The sequence below is a fragment of the Helicoverpa armigera genome, chromosome 23, assembly GCF_030705265.1.
Source record: "Helicoverpa armigera isolate CAAS_96S chromosome 23, ASM3070526v1, whole genome shotgun sequence".
Taxonomy (NCBI): domain Eukaryota; kingdom Metazoa; phylum Arthropoda; class Insecta; order Lepidoptera; family Noctuidae; genus Helicoverpa; species Helicoverpa armigera.
The window spans coordinates 650,159-671,305 of record NC_087142.1 but is presented as its reverse complement, the minus strand read 5'-3'; the positions used below and the strand labels follow the sequence as shown (position 1 = coordinate 671,305).

The following is a 21,147-nucleotide window of genomic DNA, read 5'->3' as shown; positions in this document are numbered from 1 at the left end:
CTTATATAAAATAATTAGAGGTCAGGTTGATTCTTCTTACCTTTTAAGTAAGATAGGTCTACGATGTCCACGTACTTCTTCGCGTAATAAGGCTTTGTTTTATGTCCCGACCGTAAAGACAAATTATAGAAAAAACTCATTTATTGTTAGATCTTGCCGTACGTACAATAACGTCATCAAATCAAACAGTGATCTGTTACTGTTGTTACTGTTACAGCCTTTTTATCGTCCCACTGCTGGGCACAGGCCTCCTCTCACATGGAGAAGGATTGAGCATTAATCACCACGCTTGCTCAATGCGGGTTGGTGATTTCAGACTTTATAGTCCAGGTTTCCTCAAGATGTTTTCCTTCACCTTTTTATCAGCCATTGGTGTCTAAGTATACTTAGAAAGTACATACAAACTTAGAAAAGTTGCATTGGTACTTGCCTGGACCCTGGAATCGAACCCACACCCTCATACTCGAAAGGTTGGTTCTTTACCCACTAGGCCACCACGACTTCTTTAACAGTGATCATCTGCTGGATATTTTTAACATACCTTTTCACAAATTAAAAAAAAGTATTCATGATTGTTTGGTTCCTGCTCCAATTGTTTGATTTTAGGTAATGTGTAATTCAATTATTATTATATATATATTTTTTAAAACTTGTTTGTATCAGTTTCATAAATGTTCTGATTCGGCGTAAATGTTTTAATGATGTTGTGGAAACTGTTTTGGATTATGTTTCGTTTAAATTGTGTGACCTTTTGGTGTAATGTATCTGTTTGTTTCCCAAATAAAATAAAATAAAATAAAATAAATAAAACAAAGTTGATTTAAAATCTGTTTTATGTTCGTTCCTACAAAACCATTGCTACAATAATATTTGAAGAAATATTTATTTTATGATGGATATTTACATCTGATTTCATTGCAACTCCCTAGAAAATTACATAATTAGGTAGCAAAATATATATTAATTTTATCACGCTTCGGTTTCCCAAAATACAATATTTTGCGCGGTAATTTTCATACTCATAATTTGTTATATTGGTAATTTCACTGGTGTTTGCAATCCTATTCCCTTCCTTTTCCCGCACATACCTCAACGCATTCGTTGGAGCGAGAGGCGACACTAGCGCCCTTGAGTCGTGTGTGCAACATAACAAAAAAAAAATGGCTGACAACGCGCGCGAGAGCTCACGTCTCTCTCCGATACAAAAATCGATATTGAGTGGAAAATTGGTGTGATTTGTGTTGAACTTTATTTGTGGCAGTGCTCCTCGTACAAGAAATCGCCGTAGAAGACAACAGGTACTGTGCTCCTTTCCTTTAGGCATACTTTCTTGTTTTGTCTCGCCCGCAGTATGCCGGTTTTCCCGTCGCATTTGCAATCACCAGTTTTTCAAATTTTTCGCATCTTTACGAACCATATTGCGTTTCCCGCGTAACCATTTGGTCCTGCATAGCCGGATTAGTATTTTGAATCAGTGTTAGCCATTCATTAGGTCGTTTTTGTCAAACTCGCATTGTTTCTTAGGTACTTACTAACTTACGCGTCGAAAAGTAAGATAGGTATTTCACGTACTTATTTCGTTGAATTGCGCTAAACCCGCAAATATAGTTCACGTACACACGTACTCCGGTGCCTAGGTACCTACTTAGTTGATAGATATCCACTTTCCAGTCGCTTTCAATACGTATTTCATTTAGTTTTTTCGTAATTTGTAGGCCGCTAAAATGGCACTGGTAGATAAATCGTTGAAGCTGATAGCTAAACGTGATAGAATATTCGCTCGCATGCAAACTATTGCCGATAAAATTAAGAACATTGATTCGCAAGATTTCACTAGGGAATCCTTCCTGTGTGACCTTGAAACAGTAGATTCTTTGCGTACAGATTTCGAAAGTGTGTTGGACGACATTGCCGCCCTCGAGCTTAAACTAAATCCTGATTATGTTGTCAATTATCAAGCACTTTCTTCTTTCGAAGACCTTTTAGGCCGTATAAAGCAAGCAGGGAAATCACTGCAAGTTCAGTCGCATTCTGAGGTCAAAAGGTCACCGCGCTTGCCTCCCATCGAAATACCCGAATTTAACGGAGATACCTATTAAAAATTGGCCTTTATTCATAGCTAGTTATCGTAATGCCGTACCTACATAATAATATTTCTCTGACTGATTGTGAGAAGTTATATTATTTATTAGGAAAGTTGACAGGCAAGGCTCGTTCAATATGCGCGAGTATTACCTCCTCCGCGGATAGTTTACCCTCTTATTTTCGATTCACTTTGCAAAAGGTATGAAGACAAGCGTCAACAAGCAACTTCATACTTAGATCAGTTATTTGATTTTAAACTTATTCCTTCAGGAACCCCTAACAATTTAGAATTATTTTTAGATAAATTCGCTTCGTCTGTAGCTGCGTTGAAAAACCTACAAATTGATGACCTCGCTGATTTTATTTTGTTTTATGCCGCTCTTAAAAAACTCGATTTAGACACGGGTCGTACTTTCGAGTGCACTCGTAAATTAAAACCTAATAGTTCTGCATTTCCGTCTTTTTCCGAATTGGATAGTTTTGTTCGTGACCACATAAAGGTATTGGAACGTACGTCATCATCGGTTGCTCGGGTCACCAACAATAAAAAACCTGCAGATCGTAAACCTACTACTACACATGCCTATACGTCTAGTTCGGCTGAGTCATCCGCCGCGTGTAGTCTATGCGGCGAGCAGCATGATTACATTTATAAATGTAGGGTTTTTAATAGTTACAAACCAGATCAACGTTTTAAATTCGTAAAATCTAATAACTTATGTATAAATTGTTTAAGTAGTGGTCATCGTATTTCCGCATGTGGGTCGACATCTACTTGCAAAAATGTAATTCCAAACATCACACTTTATTGTGCTTTGATAGTAAACACGCGGCAAGTAACTCGCCCCATTCAAACGCGGCTCGCGCGCTGCCACCGACCGCCGCCGTAGCCGCGGCCGAGCAGCCGGCCGCTGCGCCCGCCATTTTTACAGCAGCGCCGCTGCCATCGAGTGCGACCACTACCCCCGCGCCCGCGCCCCCGCGCACGGACATCGCGCTGTGCATCTTCGTTATCCGAAAATCATACCGAGAGTAAACATTGCTACTGCTCGTATTATTATCGTAGATTCGCATGGAAATGAACATAGTGTTCGTGCATTGTTAGACAGTGGTTCTCAAAGTAACTTTATAACTAGTGATTGTTGTCGACGCTTAGGTTTGAACATAAATAATCGGCCTTCTTGTTCTACCGTAAAGGGAATAAGGGGTTCGAGTAAAATGATTCAGGGTTCCGTAAATATTAAATTTTATTCTCGTTTCAATCGTAACATAAATTATTGTTTAGAGTCGTTGGTAGTAGATAAAATTACCGAACGTTTGCCGACAGCCACGGTTGATGCTTCTCTTTTATATAATTTTAAAAACTTACCGTTGGCTGACGATACATATTTTTCATCAGGCCCGATTCAGGTTTTAATCGGTGCTTCGATTTTCCCACATTTGCTCTTGTCTAACAAAGTTCAAGGACAGCCCCCGCATGCTTCGCCTCTCGCTTTAGAAACTGTCCTTGGCTATGTTATTGTAGGTGACGCTCCAGTACGCGTTGATAGTAAGTCGACTGTATCGTATTGTTGTACCACGGACCCGTTAGACTCCGCTGTCCGTAAATTCTAGGAATTAGAGGAGGTGGATGTTCCCTCCATACTAAGCCCGGACGACACATTGTGTGAGGAGTTTTATACCCGCACTACCACTCGGGATAGTGACGGACGTTACGTAGTTGCTTTACCTTTCAAGGGTGAAGTCGAATCCCTTGGGAACTCGCGTCAAGTAAGTGAACGTCGGTTTTACTGCTTGGAAAGAAAAATGCAGGCTTCTCCACAATTGAAGGGCGCGTATGAGGCGTCGTCCTAATTGGCAGCGATCGCGCGATGGCACGATGCGTTTTTCATCTAAGACGTCGTCCTAATTGTCAGCGATTGTACGATGACACGATGCGTTCTCGTCGTTCGATGAGTTCAAACATACAGATTTCATCAGAGTGTCCTATTTGAACCTCGCAAGTAAGATAGTGAGATCGTGAGATGAAAAACGCGTCGCGCCATCGTGCGATCGCTGCCAATTAGGACGACGCCTGACAGTGTCATCCTCGAATATTTAGAAAAAGGTTACATCTCACCTACAGATTCTGTGTCTTCGGATGTTTCGTACTTCATTCCGCATCATGGTGTGATCCGCTATGACAAGATCACTACCAAGCTTCGTGTCGTTCTCGATGGTAGTTGCAAGACTTCTACCCGCGTTTCGCTTAATGATCTCTTGTATGGTGGTCAAAACCTACAAGGGAACTTGTTTAACATTATCGTTAATTTTCGTTTGTTTTTGATCGCTCTTTCCGCAGATATTCGTCAAATGTTTCTCAGCATCGGAATCCGAGAATCGGATCGTCGTTTCCAACGCATTTTGTATCGTTTTTCGCCGCAAGAACCTATAAAGGTTTATGAGTTCAATCGTGTCGCTTTTGGACTTAAGTCTAGTCCTTTTCATGCTCTGCGCACTATAAAGCAGTTGGCGGAGGATGAGGGTGATTCTTACCCTCAAGCTAAGGAAATTGTAGCTACAGGTCTGTATATGGACGATTTTGTCTATTCCGTTTCCTCGGAGGACCAAGGCATTTCCACCGCCTCAGAAATGATAGGTCTCATGAAAGCTGGTCAATTTGAATTAGTCAAATGGACCAGTAATTCTCAAGTTGTACTAGATTCGATTCCTCCTTCTCATCGCCTACCGGCTGTCAAAGAATTTGACGAGTCTGACCAACATAAAGTACTCGGCTTGTGTTGGTCACCTACTTCAGACCATGTCAGCATGAAGGTGAATACTCCAGCTAACCATTGTACCAAGCGCACAATACTGTCGTGTGTCGCTAAAATATGGGATGTCATGGGATTCGTCGCGCCTGTCGTCCTGTATGCTAAACTTCTCATCAAACAGCTCTGGCTATGCGATTGTGACTGGGATGATACCCCACCTGAAGATATCGTCAGGCTGTGGACTCGCTTTAAAGAAGAGCTACCAGTGCTCAGTCGTATAAAAATCCCACGTCACCTAGGTATTGTCGCCGATAGTGTCGTCACTCTCTTAGCTTTCGCGGACGCTAGTGAAAAGGCATATGGTGGAGTTATTTACTTCCATGTTCAAAATAGCGATGGTAATACTGTCAACTTGTTAACTGCTAAATCGAAAGTTTCCCCTAAGAAAGTAGTTTCTCTCGCTCGTCTTGAGCTATGTGCTATACTTGTGCTAGCTCAACTCATAAAAAATGTCGTTGTCGCTTGTCAAAACCGCGTTGTTATTCGTAATATATTCGCATTTTCGGACTCTACGGTCGCACTCTGTTGGGTACATTCGTCGCCCCATCGGTGGAACACCTTTGTGGCTAACAGAGTATCTAAATACATAATGACTTATCTCCACAAAATTTGTATCACGTGTCCGGTACAGACAATCCCGCTGATTGTCTCTCACGCGGACTCACACCTTCTCAAATTATTGATCATCCGCTTTGGTTCACTGGTCCTCGGTGGGCTCACTTGGATGTCTCACAGTGGCCTGTCGTTCCCTTCAATCCCTCTTCAGTGTCCGAAGCACCTGAAGAGAAGAAACATTCGTTGTTAGCTACACCAAATGAAAGATCTCTTATTCTTTCTTTGGCCGATCGTATTTCGTCTTGGAGTAAATTACTTCGTGTGGTAATTTACATTTGTCGTTTTACTAAATTGTTACCTCTTAGATATCGCATGTCAGCGTCGGATTACGACTTCGCTGAATTACTCGTTCTTCGCCAACTTCAAACCCATTATTTCTCGCTGAGATCGTCAGACTCGGGGAAGGCAAGGATTGTAGTCCTTTTATTCGACACTTGAAACCGTTCCTCAAAGACGGACTCATTAGAGTCGGAGGCCGTCTAAGTAACTCTGATTTGAATTATGATAGGAAGAATCCCATCTTGCTTCCAAGTAAGGATCCAATTTTAAATTTGCTTGTCGAATACCATCATAAGGTTAATTGCCACGCAGGTCCTGATTTGCTGATGTCACTCTTACGTCAAAGGTATTGGATACTTTCTGCTAGAAACTTAATTAGAAGTAGAGTACACAAGTGTCTTCCTTGCTTTCGGCTCAGACCAAAGCCAAACTTTCCTGAGATGGCAGATCATCGTTCTTGCCGTGTTGTACAATCTGCTAAACCGTTCGTCCACACGGGCACGGATTATGCTGGTCCGTTTAAAGTTACCATGTCTCGCGGTCGAGGTGTTCGTTCCACCAAGGCTTACGTGTGTCTGTTCGTCTGCATGACTACACGCGCGGTGCACATAGAACTGGCTGGTGATCTCAGCACAACTAGTTTTATGGACGCTTTTAAACGGTTTCTTTCCAGGCGTGGCCCGGTTAGTAGAATTTATTCAGACAACGGGACTAACTACATAGGCGCTAAACGCGAACTGTCGGAACTTCATAGATTTCTTTGCTCGAAACATCATAATACTGAATTTGGTCATATGTTAGCTGAAAATCGTATAGATTGGTCGCTCAATGTCCCCACTGCCAGTCATTTCGGCGGCAACTGGGAGGCTAATATCAAAAGTTTACAAGTCGCATTTATATCATACCATAGGAGATATTGTTCTTTCGTTTGAAGAATTAAGTACCATGCTTACCCAAGTCGAGTCTGTAATGAATACGAGACCTTTGTGCAGGACACTCTCTAGTGATCCTTCGGAACCACTTGCTTTAACTCCAGCACACTTTTTGAATCTTACGCCTTTAAAATACTTACCGGCGCAAGAAGTAGAGACAAAATCTATCGTGACTAGACACCAGTTGTTAGACAAATTAGTACAATCGTTTTGGAAGCGCTGGAGAAATGGATACCTTCACACATTGCAATCGCGTCGTAAATGGAACACGCCGGTGGATCCAGTCGTTGTCGGCACGGTCGTCGTTCTTAAAACTGATAATTCCCCTCCACTACACTGGCCTTTGGGTGTCGTTGAGGAGGTTTTCCCTGACTCCACCGGAGTGACTCGTGTCGTTCGGGTAAAGACAGCGACTGGATCCTACTTGCGTCCAGTCGTGCGTCTATGCCCGTTGCCCAATCAATAAATTTCAAAGCTCGTTATTCAAAATTTTATTAGTAGTTAGGTAGATTAGACAAATAGGTACTTAGTTTTCATTCTGTTATTTCGTTTCGTATACTTACGTAGTACAATTTATCGTATAAATAATTAAGTTTCGTAAATTGCTTCAACTCTTGAAGGCATCCCTTCAAGCCCGGGGGGAATGGTTGCGCGGTAATTTTCATACTCATAATTTGTTATATTGGTAATTTCACTGGTGTTTGCAATCCTATTCCCTTCCTTTTCCCGCACATACCTCAACGCATTCGTTGGAGCGAGAGGCGACACTAGCGCCCTTGAGTCGTATGTGCAACATAACAAAAAAAAAATGGCTGACAACGCGCGCGAGAGCTCACGTCTCTCTCCGATACAAAAATCGATATTGAGTGGAAAATTGGTGTGATTTGTGTTGAACTTTATTTGTGGCAGTGCTCCTCGTACAAGAAATCGCCGTAGAAGACAACAGGTACTGTGCTCCTTTCCTTTAGGCATACTTTCTTGTTTTGTGTCGCCCGCAGTATGCCGATTTTCCCGTCGCATTTGCAATCACCAGTTTTTCAAATTTTTCGCATCTTTACGAACCATATTGCGTTTCCCGCGTAACCATTATTCAATTTCAAAGAAAAACATTTTTTATTTAAGTTCACGGAATAGCTACATATGTATTTGTGGAAAATGGCACATTGATTTCAATTTTCAAATCTTTTATGAACCTGTTTATCATTAAAACCTACATTATTAACCTCTCCACTCAGAGACATTTAATGGTTACTTAAGCCATTCCTGAAGGATTTGTATGACATTCTGTCACTAAGGAGTGACTTAAGTAATAATTAAATGTCTCTGAGTGGGGAGGTAAGTACTTAAAACTAAGATTACGTCCTTATTACAATAAATTCACAGTACCTTACATCTAAAATTTAATACATATCACACAGCTATAATAGTCAAAAATATCACATTTATAACATCAATATCACATATTAGCATCCACAACGTTAATGTCATTAATTAACAACGTCATTAATTAATCACTATAAAATACTTTAACAAATCACTTTTCACCAGTCCTTACATCTTCAATACTATCCGGTAGAATCCTGCCTTTAGTCTCAGGTAATAATAAGCAAGCCAATCCGGCAACTATGGGGGCTAAACCAAATATCGCCGTCGGTAACCATGGAATAGTTACCGAAGTATTAGCTATGAACGGAGCAGCCATGGAACCGATTCTCATGGCTGTGGAACAGGCTCCCATAGCCATGTTTCTTATCACCGTAGGGTACAACTCTGAAGTGTAAATGTAGATGGTAGTGGCAACGATTGCCCCACAGCTGACCCCCAAAGTGCTAAGAGTGAGGGTCACAGCAAAGATCTGGGGCACGAAGTAGAGGATGATGACGCATAGTCCTCCGAGGCAGGAGAATATGGTGGTGGTGAGTCTTCTGCCGAACCTCTTGATCAGCCAGATTGAGATCAAGAGTGCTGGCATCTGGAATTTAAAGAAGAGGTGATAAGTGGCGTTGTATGTAGGCACTTACGCATTTTTCTGCTTTCAAGGGTAATGGAAGTTGTTTTATACATGAAGATGGTTTAACCTTCTTACTAATGCGTCTATAATCAATTTGCATGCAGATATTTATAGTTACTTACAAGTGATCCCTATTCTTGGAATATTATTTGAAGATTTTCGCGGTATTAATTTTATTGAAGAGCTTTCACTCGTTTAAGAATCCCTCAATCAATCAATTAAAAATCGTTTATTTGAACTTGACTGCAAAACATCACTTTTCGAACGTCAGAAATTTACAAAAGACAGTCCCCAAAACGGCCACCTTTCACCACTTCATATGTGTTTTTCTTGGGAAGAAGAAGTGGCGCAACAAATGCTACAAGCCTACCTGCATAGCCGCAGCTAAAGCAACAGAGATGAAGGGATCAGGACTGGTCTGGCTGATGTACTGGTTGAAGCCGAAGTACACGATGCCGGTGATCAGCCACATGGTGCAGCAGCAGCAGGTCTTCAAGAGTAAGGATCGTTGGAATAGGGCGGAGTAGTTCAGCTTGGGCGCGTCGGATTTCGCGCAGATTTCTTGAGACATCTGCGTTAGGGTTTCTTCGATTTTTGTTGTTGGTAAGTTGTTTCTGGAATGAGAAGTATTTTGTAATTAGATTGTGGTTATAGTCAAACGTTGGCATGTAAATAGGTATATTTCTAGGTTTCAAAGTGGAAATGATATTTTTTGTTGTTCTATCTGTGAATGAAACAACATATAGAACCATTTCTAGACTGGATTCGAGAATCCCAGTTTTGCAGACTTAAAATCATATTCTCTCAATGACCAGCCACATACATCCAGTTAGTTTTTCCTGCTTTTGAGTTTTGAGACCATTGCGTAATCAAAGTCGTCAGTTAACTACATAGTTTTGGTTACTTACAATAAAGCAGCTTTCTTCACAATTTCCGTGGCCTCCTTCACCCTGCCGACGCTGACCAGCCACCTGGGAGACTCGCTCAGCACGAAGAAGTAGCCCAGGTAGATGAGGGGGGGTATGCCCAGGGCAAGGAGGTAGGTGTTCCAGCTCCTGAAGTAGTATGCGAAGAGGGGTACTGTCATGTGACCTGGAAGGAGATAAGACCGTAGTTAATGATAAGAAACAAATCTCCTGCAGAATATTCAGGTTTTAAAACCTAACAAGCTCTAGTGTCAGAGTTTTCTCAAATCTGCCTGACGGCCTCTGATGTAAAGTTACGAGACTTGCTGCTATAGTCGATGACTTTGTTAGCCCGTGATTTGCTTGCTTAAATGCCCATCTATCTTTATTACTCCTTTATGGGTGGTTTTCTAGAAATAAACTTCTTACTAATGAACTGTCTAATGAAAGGAATTTTACTAATGAATTGTGAAATAGAAATAAAAACTTTTGTAAATTAAATATTAATTTACAAAAGAGCGTAATTTATTAGCGTAATACCTATGAGATAACTGATGAATATTAGACACCTAATAGCACAAAAAAAACTTCAAAAAGCTCTTATCCTGTTATTCACTTAAAACACATACAGAACTCACCGATTATAAAAGGTATCTGGAAGAGGCACCCAGTGACCTCCCGGTACCTCGGTCCGACAGACTCCATGACTATCACGAACGAGACCACCATGGTGCCTGATGTAGCTATCCCGATCAGGAACCGTAGGATGGTGAAGACTAAGTAGTTTGGCGAGAACGGCTGAGCCAAGCCGAAGATTATCAGCGTTGATATGGCGACTAGGAATGTGTGCTTGCGGCCGTATCTAGAAAATATAATCAGATAGTTAAAGAACATTTTTGTTGACCGTGTTCTTGACGGGATATATAAAAATATCGAAAGTTATTCAAAGGACCATGAGTCAAATTGGGCTCATTGTCCAACAGAGTTATAGCATATTGCCATTGTGAAGGTTTTTGTTTGTACTAAAATTGTTACTATGGGCACTACCTTCAATTCCATGGCAAAAAAAAGATATGCACCTAAATAGGTTTTGTAGAAAAAGACAATTGTTAAGAGTCGTAGTGCGCTTGGTTATACATGACATAAAACCTAATTCGCAGGATTTGATTATGCTAGGATTATGGGACCACCTTCATCACCAGGCCAGGATCTGATGATGGAAACCCTGAGAAATCGAGGGCAACTTTCGAAAATTGTAGGCATGCATAGGTTTAAAACTTGACAATGAGGTGTACGTCTGATAACACTATGCAACAGTGAAGGTTTGGAGCTGACCTGATGATGGAGACCGGAGAAGGTCGAGGGAACTCGACAACTGAATATGTAAACTACCTCGTGTTTGGGCTTATATTATTTGTATTGATGAGAACTTTCCACAAATGCGGATAGTGACAACTATGCTTGTCACTAAAAAGCCAAAAATAAAAAACTTTTTGCAAAAAAGACTAAAGACTCCCAAAAACACTGAAAAGCAAAAAAAACTATTCATAGGTGCATCGGCATAGAAGTTGATGTGTGACTATTAAGTGGAAGAATACAGTCAAGAGATGTTCGTGCACGTACATATTACGTATACATTCTGGTTAACAGAAACGAAATGGGTCGAGATGCCATCGCTCAGTATTACTGCTCGTGTCTAACAGATAGACGCACAGTAGGAAGTTGTGCTCATATCATTTCAATAATATGATATCTAGGGTTAGGCAGGCACACACAATTTAATCCACCGGCAGGATATTTAGACGACATTATTATTGATATTGATTGAAATGTTAACAAAAATAATTTTAACTGTTAGCAGCTATTTTATTTTTATGTATACATTAAACCTGGACTTAAAACTAGTTAAAGGTGTTCAATAACAAAACCTACAATGCCATAACAGCACTACTTTTTGCAGAATATTAATTTATTTATGGTCGGAGAAAAATATTTATAGCAAAATAACCCCATGGATTCTTCGCAAAAATTAGTTTAAATCTTTATATTTAGTGCTTTACAAGTATATTCAAAGTAGTTTCATCTCTGTTGGTGGGTGAGCCCAGGCTTCATACATTTTTGCCCATGGTCCATCCGATAATAATCGATTGTTGGACTGTCTGACCAGAATTTTCTGACCGACTGTTTGTAGGACGATTGCTAACAGTGTGTTGTAATTTTCTCAAAAAAAAAACTGTCATCGATTGTCGGATGTGGGCAGGCAGTCTACATCGTCAAATTTTATAGGTATGAGAATTAAGTATGGGGATGTCATATGAAAACTTGAATTGAAAAAAAAGTTGAATGCGGGCGATAAATAAGAAAAAAACATATTTATCGACTTTACAGCTAGGTTTCCTGCTCCAACAAATAACAACGCTAGAAAAATAAAAAAAGCTGCCATTTTTAAACTCAATTCAAATCTGTCTCTGACATTAAGATAACATCTATTTTTAATTAGTTTCGGTAATGTAACTGTCTACTGTTAATTATTATTATTTATTTTGTGCCTTAAGTCGTAGGTATTTTAACACCGCGTAGGTACTTAAGAAAAGATAAAATAAACGAGATATTCTTATTGTTGCTAAATATTGTTTGATATACTTAGAGATACTACTGATAGTATTTTTATCGCGAAAAACTCTTGTTACAAGCGTCCTTCTAAAGAACATAGGAAAGGTCAAACTCTTACCTTGATAAAGATATCAAATATCTACACATACTATATACGTATTAATCTACACTCATATGTTGAAGAGCAACATTTTTTTGTTTGTTTGTCTAAGCCAGGTAAGGCTTTGAAACTACTGAACGGATTCGAAAAAATATTTTACTGTTTGGAAACTAGACCATCCCCTAGAACCATATGATATATTTTGTCCGGCTACGAGAAAAAGTCCCACAAAACGCGGATGAAAGATGCATGAAACCGCAGAAAACAGCTAATTAGTAATCTACTTGAGAACTTTAATTCATAAAAACGGGGGCTTACAAAAAGTAAATTATTAACATGCGATACAAAATCAGTTGTAAGATTTATCAGGTTTGAGTTTTTTATTTTTAATACTGAGTAATATTCTTGTAATTAGCAGAGTTAATTTTTGCTCGCGTCCCGTGGAAACCACTGTGCATTCATAAATAGTCATCATAAAGCATAAATATAATAATATCATGCATAAAGAGTCTCTATCTTTCCTAGATAAATCGGCTATAACACTGAAAGTAAATATGTAGCTGCATAATGCAATGTTTTTCTTAATCTACAAAGATAGACGTACTATAAAAACGTTTCTATTTTCTCTTATCATTATTGACAACAAGCTCAACAACGTAAACATTTGCAGCTTAGCTTGACTTTATCTCTAGACTAGATAAAAATATAACATATACCTACAACACCGAGGATAGATTCTGTTCTGCAACATCATCACAGTTTACATCAATGGAGATGCCATCACCATTGAACTTATTACTTTAGGTGCTGACTTAACTTTCCTCAAAACATGCAACACCTTTTTAGCCCCCATAAGTTTTTTAAAGATGCATCTTATAATCATCAATCATCATCAATGTATTTTATGGTGGGAAAATCATCAAATGATCCCTTCCACTGTGGGTGCATTGTGAAGAGGTGCGAAACTCTTACTGACTAAAACCCTCCATATTCCTTCTGAAGCCATTTGTTTATCAGGGCTGCGGTAACTCGCGCAAATAAGCTCACAGTCTCGAGGCGGGTATGACCCTAAAGGCTCATAAATTATGGGGTTAAAACCACGAAAAGTTCCTAGCTCTAATAAACTTTAGCACTATTTAATTTTCTTAACAATTTTTCTTATACCTACCTACTTACAAGGAATACCATGTAATGATGTTCATGGTTTTTTCAAACAACATAAAAATATACTCGTTTTACCGTTGTATGTAACCGTTACAAAATCAAAGAGCAGGGCGGGTTTTTGAAAAAAAAGCAAGTCAAAAACTTGCATACCTACATCCTTCCGCGTTCACTTTCAAAAATATTTTGTAACCACCACATCTAACTAGAACTCAAAACGTATAGATATATCTATGTGTTTTTGTTTTTGCATTTTGAAATGCAGTTTTTTTTAAGTGAATGTAACTGGTTATATAACTTCACTGACATTTACTTATTGAGTTAATGCGAAGATGTTACGTTATTATTTTTCAAAACTGAACTGCCCATTTTTGGATTGGATTTTATAAGGTCAATTTGATTTACTCATAGCCTATTGAACTTTTAGATTGATGCCTTTTTTGGGAAATATATTTTTTAGTGTGCGATCATAATTTACTAGCTTCCTTCTGCGGCTAGTCCCGTAACTATCTTTAAGCTATTAAGCGTTCCTGGATAAACAGTGAGACTATCTTGTCCCTTGATAAATGGGCTACCTAATATTGAAAGATTTTTTCAATTCGAATAAGTAGTTCTAGAGATAAGCGCGATCAAGTAAACATACAAACAAACTCTTTAGTCCGACATAGGTAATATAAAAGTGTAGATTCATGCTGCAAATAATAATTTTATGGTAAGCAAACCAGACTTGCGAAATAAGCCCTTATGTTTTCTCTTTCAGAAGAGAAGCGGTTTTTGTAAATATTTTCTCTTCCATTTGCGAAATTGAACGGATGGCCTGTCAGGGATTGAACACATGACCTAGAATGTATCGCGTACTCCCTTTACTTCGATTATTGTTTAACCCTTTTATTATAAGGTATTGTAGATTGTGGAAGGTTGTAATGATGAAAAATGAGTTTAATTAGTACCTAAGTTATTAACTTTGTAGCTGTAGCATGACTCAGACATAAACATCACAGTATTTTTACAATTTATTTTACACCAATAATGTGGAAACATGACGAATACAATAATTCTATTTAGTTGGTAAACCGAAAGTATGCTGTGTTTTTGGTATTGTAAAATTAAACACTTTTTAGCAGTCAAGCGAAACTAAACCATTGGGGTCAATCACAGAAGACATTCATCATCATATAATATTTCGCAATGTCAGTATTTCGACATCACTTTTGCATAACTTGTCATGCTGAAGATATTCTTATTAACCTAATGCTGTAAAGTTTAATATGCTTAACTGACGGAAGATTGACCTGCTTAACCTGGTCATCGAGACTAGGATATGATAAAAGTCACACGATCACAGTGGCTAAGCTGAATTAACAAATTGAGAATGAAAAAATCACGGAGTATCATGATAGAAAATGAGTGAAAACGGGGATCATTTTCATTCGTTCAATTAGAGAACATCAATCACACGAAATTTCGTAAAAATTATAAAAAAAATTGTAACTATGCGTACCTACTAGTTACTGTTCTTGCATAATGGTCGCAATTTCCTGATTATTTTAGAATATGTTCGTTCACAAATTGTTACTGTTTGCTAGTTAACCGTAAGAAACATTCGTTTACGTCATACGACACATCGGTAGAACCTCGCCTTTCCTTATAACTATATATTTACACATAACAAAAAAGTTATCGTCGAAAAAACAAGTTCAAAATTACAAAAACTCTGGTCAATGACTCCGTATCGGATTGTTAAAATATTTTGAATAAGTATCTGTACGTATGTATGAACATAAGTGCTGTTCAAAAGAATGTAAACAATTATAGCTTTTGCTCAATCATTATAAAAATAAAATAATACACCTCACCTGTCAGATAAAAATCCGAAAATAATGCTGCCAATGAGTATGCCAACTTGCAGCATCATTTGATTGAAGCTCGCCAGCCATCTTCTCTCACAAATGAGGTCCCATTCCGACACAATAGTATTCTCAAAGGGACTGGTGTCATACTCATACTGCAAACATTCCTTATAACAAGTAGAATTCTCCACTTCTATAGTAGAATTCATATCCACACAACGAAACGTCAAATTGGGAGTCAGGAACAGTATAGCCATTTGCACCCATCCCGAACTTAATTTCACAAGCGAAACAGTAGCAATAACGAGACACTGCCATTTTCCGAATTCTCCTATCAGTTTTACAAATCCATCTTCTTTCTTTGTAGAATTTGTCACTTGGTCCGCAATTTTGATCACCATTTTGGATTTTTGTTACGTATTTTTCATGTGTGGTTGTGTTTTTTGGCGGGCAGTGTACGCGTGTGATCGCCGCCGAAGCCTGCAGTGGTTTATCTGTTGGCAGTTAGTATACTCTTGGTTAAACACAGATTGCTTCGTTTATAAGTTATATAATGTTTAAGGATTAGTTAATAGAGGCTGTTAATGTCTATGTAAGTGTCTATATGTTCCTAATCATTTTGCTACAGTTCAATGAACTTTTTTGGTTTTATTTGTTACATTTTGAAATTGCTGATATGTTGCGAAAGTAATTGGCTGTTTCGATATATCTTACTAGTTTAAGCTAGCTACATATACCTAATTAAATAAAATACAATATCCATTTTTAAGGGAAAATAAATAGATGAATTACCGTAGAGGTGGTCAGAAACTGATCATATCAATATAGGATCATATCGGTCATTTTTCTATTGATACCTTAGACCTATTGTTGATATCCTTTCTGAGAAGCGGTTCCTTTTATGTGTCTTTGAGATTGTCAGACAAGTTAAAAAACTAAAACCTATTAAAAACAACGTATTACCTAAAAAGACAAAGGTATATAACCTATACCTATATAAGGTAGACCTATAAATGAAAATACGACTTTTCTAAAATATATCATACGTCTATAGAGCGAATTCAGTTTATAGAGTTACCTACTAAACCCACAGCTAAACCACCAGTTGGAATAAAGTGAAAAATTAACATAGCTACAACATGTCTACGTTTGCATTTAGTGTCTATATCCTTGGCTTGTATGTAAAACTGGTCTTATCTAGTGTCACCCATTGTGGTGCATTCTAATTACGTCTAGATAGAAAATGTTTACTCACTGCATATTAGGAAAACGAGTTAAGTATGGCTTTTAGGATTACATACTTAGGATACATAGGTACGTGCAGTATCTGTAATAATGATAAGTGTAATACTTGTCGGTATTTAAACATTATAATTATGAAAGTAAGACAAGATTTCAGATTAAGAATTATTTTCGAATCTATCATAATATAATTAAACGTCAGTTTTATTTCAAAAAATTGTTTGCTATTAATTATCAATTAATTTTAACGTTGAATTTTCAAATTGTGCAGTTGTTTTTTTAAATAGGTACGTTTATTTGGTCGATGAAAATAGGCCAAAGATGATAAGGTTTTTTTAGCCTTTTCTTATACTTAGACCACAAAATACAATTGATTCAGTGAAATGAAGTTCTAGGTAAAAAATGTTTCGAGAGATGGTTGCTCAAATTAATAACGTGAAAGATACTTTTGATCTTGAAGAAGGATTTCATGCATTCTGAGTTATTAAATTATTTGTCATACAATTTGAAGCGCCTCTTTTGCAATATAATAATACCTACTGTACGCTGCTACAAGGCTATTGATCTGACTACAAATTATGATATTAGTTTTACTACTATGCTAATTTTTAATTAAAAACCTATACTAGGCTTAAAGGACATTTTGACATGCCTTGAGCAATAGTAGCCACAGTGCATATAGCAATAACCTTTTAAATACATGCGTGGGAGTTTTGACTCGCAAAATTATGGATTATTGCCAAATTTCGAAAACTTAGTACTTCACTATAGGTAACCTTGTAGCCGGATTCGGTAAAATTACAAATTGCAACCCATGTAGGTGTTTTTGTTTAAGTTTGGAAAAAATACCCATTATGTACCTAGGTAGTAGGTATATAGGTAGGTGAATGTTAGTTTTGGATACTTAAAGCCGTTGCTATTACTTAAACGATCATATTTAAGATCAAGATATGGACGGACAATTTTAGAGAGTCTTCTGCATCCAACATAACTCTGACCAATAAGTGTAGACATAGGTTCTCCTTAAATTATGATCATCACATAGGCTGTTACTCAAGAACCAGAAGGCTCTAAATCTACGCTTTCAACATGACTTATGGCTACAAATCTAGACAGTTATTGCCTAAAAATCAACCTTTCAATATTATAATCGCTACCATAGTTAAATTGACCTCCAAAACACAATAATATCTTTATAACATCAATAACTTATTTTATACCCAATCCCTTTGCAAGGTTCACGATCAATTTTACAATATAGATAAATAATAACTTAAGTGCATTATTTTAACAATTGAAAACAAAACAACTTTGTCCTTGACCCAGTAAAGAAAAAAGGTGAAAGGTCAAGTGTCTGTGACCTTCACGGACTGTTAAGGTTACTATAGTTGCAGCTTCAATGAACTTATTTGGGAAGATAAGTATCAATGATAAATACGAAATAAGTGGTAGGCACTATTTTTTATCGTGGTGTCCGATTTTGGTATTCATTCATAGTCTTATACTAAGTATTTCTCACCTTTTTCAGCAATTTAGCTTTTATGGAATTTCGCCAGTGTTAATTAGATAGGTAAACCATTTTCAGTACCTTAAGGTTGCAATTTCCATATGTTTTGTTTCAATATCAACAAAATTCAGGCGACAAGCAATCATATAAATTGGATGCATCGCCAAAAATTACTTAATATTACAACTTTTGCGATTTCAGAGTATTCTTGTGTCGCGTAAGTTGATCCTATTCTGTCCACATCAATTTCACGATAAGGTTCGAGTATCCACGCTCAACCATGAAATGATCCTCACTTTGAAGTTGAACCTTGCCGATGCATCGATCAATGAATATGCAGGAAGCTTAATTTATCACTATAAGACTACGCTTAGCCCCAGACGCCACTCGTGGTAGATTTGCGATACTTGCTTATCTTATCGACAAGGCGAGACGAATGATAAAAACGAATGACATTTAAGTCAATAGCAATGACCGAATTGTCTTGTAGATGTTATCTGTAAACGGAAGTATTTAAACCTCTGGCTGTTACAACTGTAGATCCAGAAGGATCCTACTGTAGGATGAAATTATTACCCATCCGTGATTGTTAACATGTAATATTTCTATTTGATAACTTAATAACTTGTGATTTTTTTGTGACTAGGTATGTTGCATTGTACTGCTATAGTCATAACCTTTATTTTATGCAAATGGATAAAATTTTTCGTTTATTTCTGAACCTTAAATAATCCTGGGTGGAATCTAATTTATGATCTAAGATCTAAATTATTATTGTTCATCTCGGGACATAAAGCAGTAATCATGTGAATAGTGCAGCAAATAATTTGTACAAATTGTTTCCTAGTTGTTGTTCATACTTTATCGACCAGAACATGTTTAAAACATCTCAAAATTAACCATTACTTGCGGTTTACATTTGGCACTGTACCTATAGTTTTTGTGATAATAAAGATGCATCATGTGTGTAGGCAAATAGTGCTATTTATAATTGCAATAATTATGATTAAGTTAATCCCTGAAACAATGGCTAATTCTGCTGTTAGTCGCGGGTTGAATCACGTCCTCGTTGATCTTAATACTAGACATTAAATTATTACACGTTTTACGCCACGTGAAATATTAAGACATTTTATTAATAAGAATAAAAATATTCTAACTAATGAAATAAAGAGAAAACATTTCTTTGTTTGTTTATTTGCGCCCTAAACTACTAAATCGATTTGAAAAATTCTTTCACTGTTGGGAAACTGAAATATCCTTTAGTAAAGTAACTTTTACTGTCGGGCTACAACACCGGATTTCTAGAACCTTCATCTACCTAATTTTTTACCCGGGTCAAAGTCAAAGTCAAGGTACGAGAAGAAGTTCCCTTTTGATGCGGGAACCACGGGGATAAGCCAGTAAAAATAAACTATAAGAAACAAACAAGCCTACTTTGTATTATTTTCCAAACAGCTATCTAAACAAAAGCGTAGTACACAGTACTTCATGACTGTGCTATTATTTATCAGAACATACCATCTATTGTTTTAAAAATGTTACAATATTTGAAATCTTTGTTTGGGTTTTTATTACGTGTCTACGTTTTGTTAAAATGCCTCTTGTCACGTTAATTTCAGAACATTATTATGAAGTATCTGTTCATAATTTAGACGAGTGTTTTACATATTCATAAATTACGACTAACCGAAATATGGTGTCCTTTTTACATGCAAAATATTTTCAGTTTAAAATATGCGGTGGTAGTAGTGATGATAATTTCAAATCGAATTATTAAATTATGAGGATTTCCCTAGCCACACGATTAAAAATGCTATAAGAAATATTCAATCTTTTTAATTGTTTAAACTTGATAAAAAAGCTCCACGGGCTAAGAAATGATATTGAGGAGCAACGTCAAGGTTACACGCAAAAAAGTTGCTAATACAATGATAACCTGATGGTTTTTTGCCTTTCGGCTTTATTATCTAAGCTTGTAGTACTTCATCGGATACCTAAGTTTGTTTATATTTTACTAAGTGCACTTCAGAATTCGGAGCAGGTAGATCATAAAATATCATGTGACGTGAGTTTGGACATTATTTAGTGTGTCAAAAAAGGAAATAAGAAACAATTATTCCTGTATTGTTTTTGAAGTTCTGTCCTGCCATTAGAACATCAGAAGTTTTAGCTCCATAAATAGCCTAGACTAGTTAAGTATATTTCTCCATTTGATGAAACATGGAATTCATTATTTCCTTAATTGCCTTTTGATCACAAAACTTCATAATTGATTGAGGTCCGAGGCTTGAAAGAGGTTGGGATTTGGGTTCAATGAGCCATCAATATCTGAGAATTCATGTACAAAAGATTAACTGATTCTTATGACATCATGAACCCTCCAATTATCGTGAAAAGATGGACCCCCATCCATGGACCGATCGCGAAGGGTTGCTCAACCTTTTGATCGATCGATCCGTGCTTTTACTTAGCCACGAGAATCATAACTATAACAGTTTAACCAAGCCTGGGTTGCATTTAACCAGGCCTAAATAAACCATAATTATCCAGTTCTATATTTGCCGCTCATTGGTCAAATCGGCGATTTGACAGCTGACTGGCGAGTTGTTAGGTTGTGCTTGTTAAATGGTGCAACCCACCCTCTGAATATTAAAAAAGAAAGCAACCATAGTTTTCAAATAAGTAAACACTATCTACTTGTTGCGCTATTTACATGTTAACTAAGTTTCGTAGATAAGAATAAATAAATGTAGCTATTAGTAAAACCGTTAAGGCCATTAATTACTCATTATTACCATTAATGTGCACCTGTGCCATAAGAATAAACAATAATTCATAAGGTAGTAACAAAATAAAGTAAAAAAACTCACCTTTACTTAATTATTTTCATTTTTTCACAACTAAAATAATATATCTTACTGTTTATTAATGTATTTTTTTCTAATACACAACTTGTCAAAGTGGCAGACTCACAAATACTGAGAGTGAAATAAACTAAATGAAGCGGTACAACTAAAAAATTCGTTGATAC

At 37.3% G+C, this 21,147-nt stretch overlaps 1 protein-coding gene across 1 annotated transcript; it reads right to left on the bottom strand.

The window, feature by feature from the left end:
• Positions 1–7,200: 7,200 nt before the first annotated feature.
• Positions 7,201–21,130, bottom strand: LOC110377443 (organic cation transporter protein). Its single transcript, XM_021336345.3, has 6 exons — positions 20,987–21,130; positions 15,371–15,858; positions 10,279–10,502; positions 9,644–9,827; positions 9,106–9,349; positions 7,201–8,696 (listed from the first exon to the last, which is right to left on the bottom strand). The coding sequence occupies exons 2-6, from the start codon at positions 15,763–15,765 to the stop codon at positions 8,259–8,261; spliced, it is 1,485 nt and encodes a 494-aa protein (XP_021192020.3). The 5' UTR covers positions 15,766–15,858; positions 20,987–21,130; the 3' UTR covers positions 7,201–8,258.
• Positions 21,131–21,147: the final 17 nt, after the last annotated feature.

Bases quoted from the DNA above. Each gene is read 5' to 3' on its own strand.
- LOC110377443 (XM_021336345.3), bottom strand. From the start codon at position 15,765: ATGGTGATCAAAATTGCGGACCAAGTGACAAATTCTACAAAGAAAGAA. The intron at 10,503-15,370 runs GTGAGGTGTATT...TATATTTTCTAG, and splicing joins TTCGGATTTTTATCTGACAG to ATACGGCCGCAAGCACACAT. The intron at 9,828-10,278 runs GTGAGTTCTGTA...ATCTCCTTCCAG, and splicing joins CCAGATACCTTTTATAATCG to GTCACATGACAGTACCCCTC.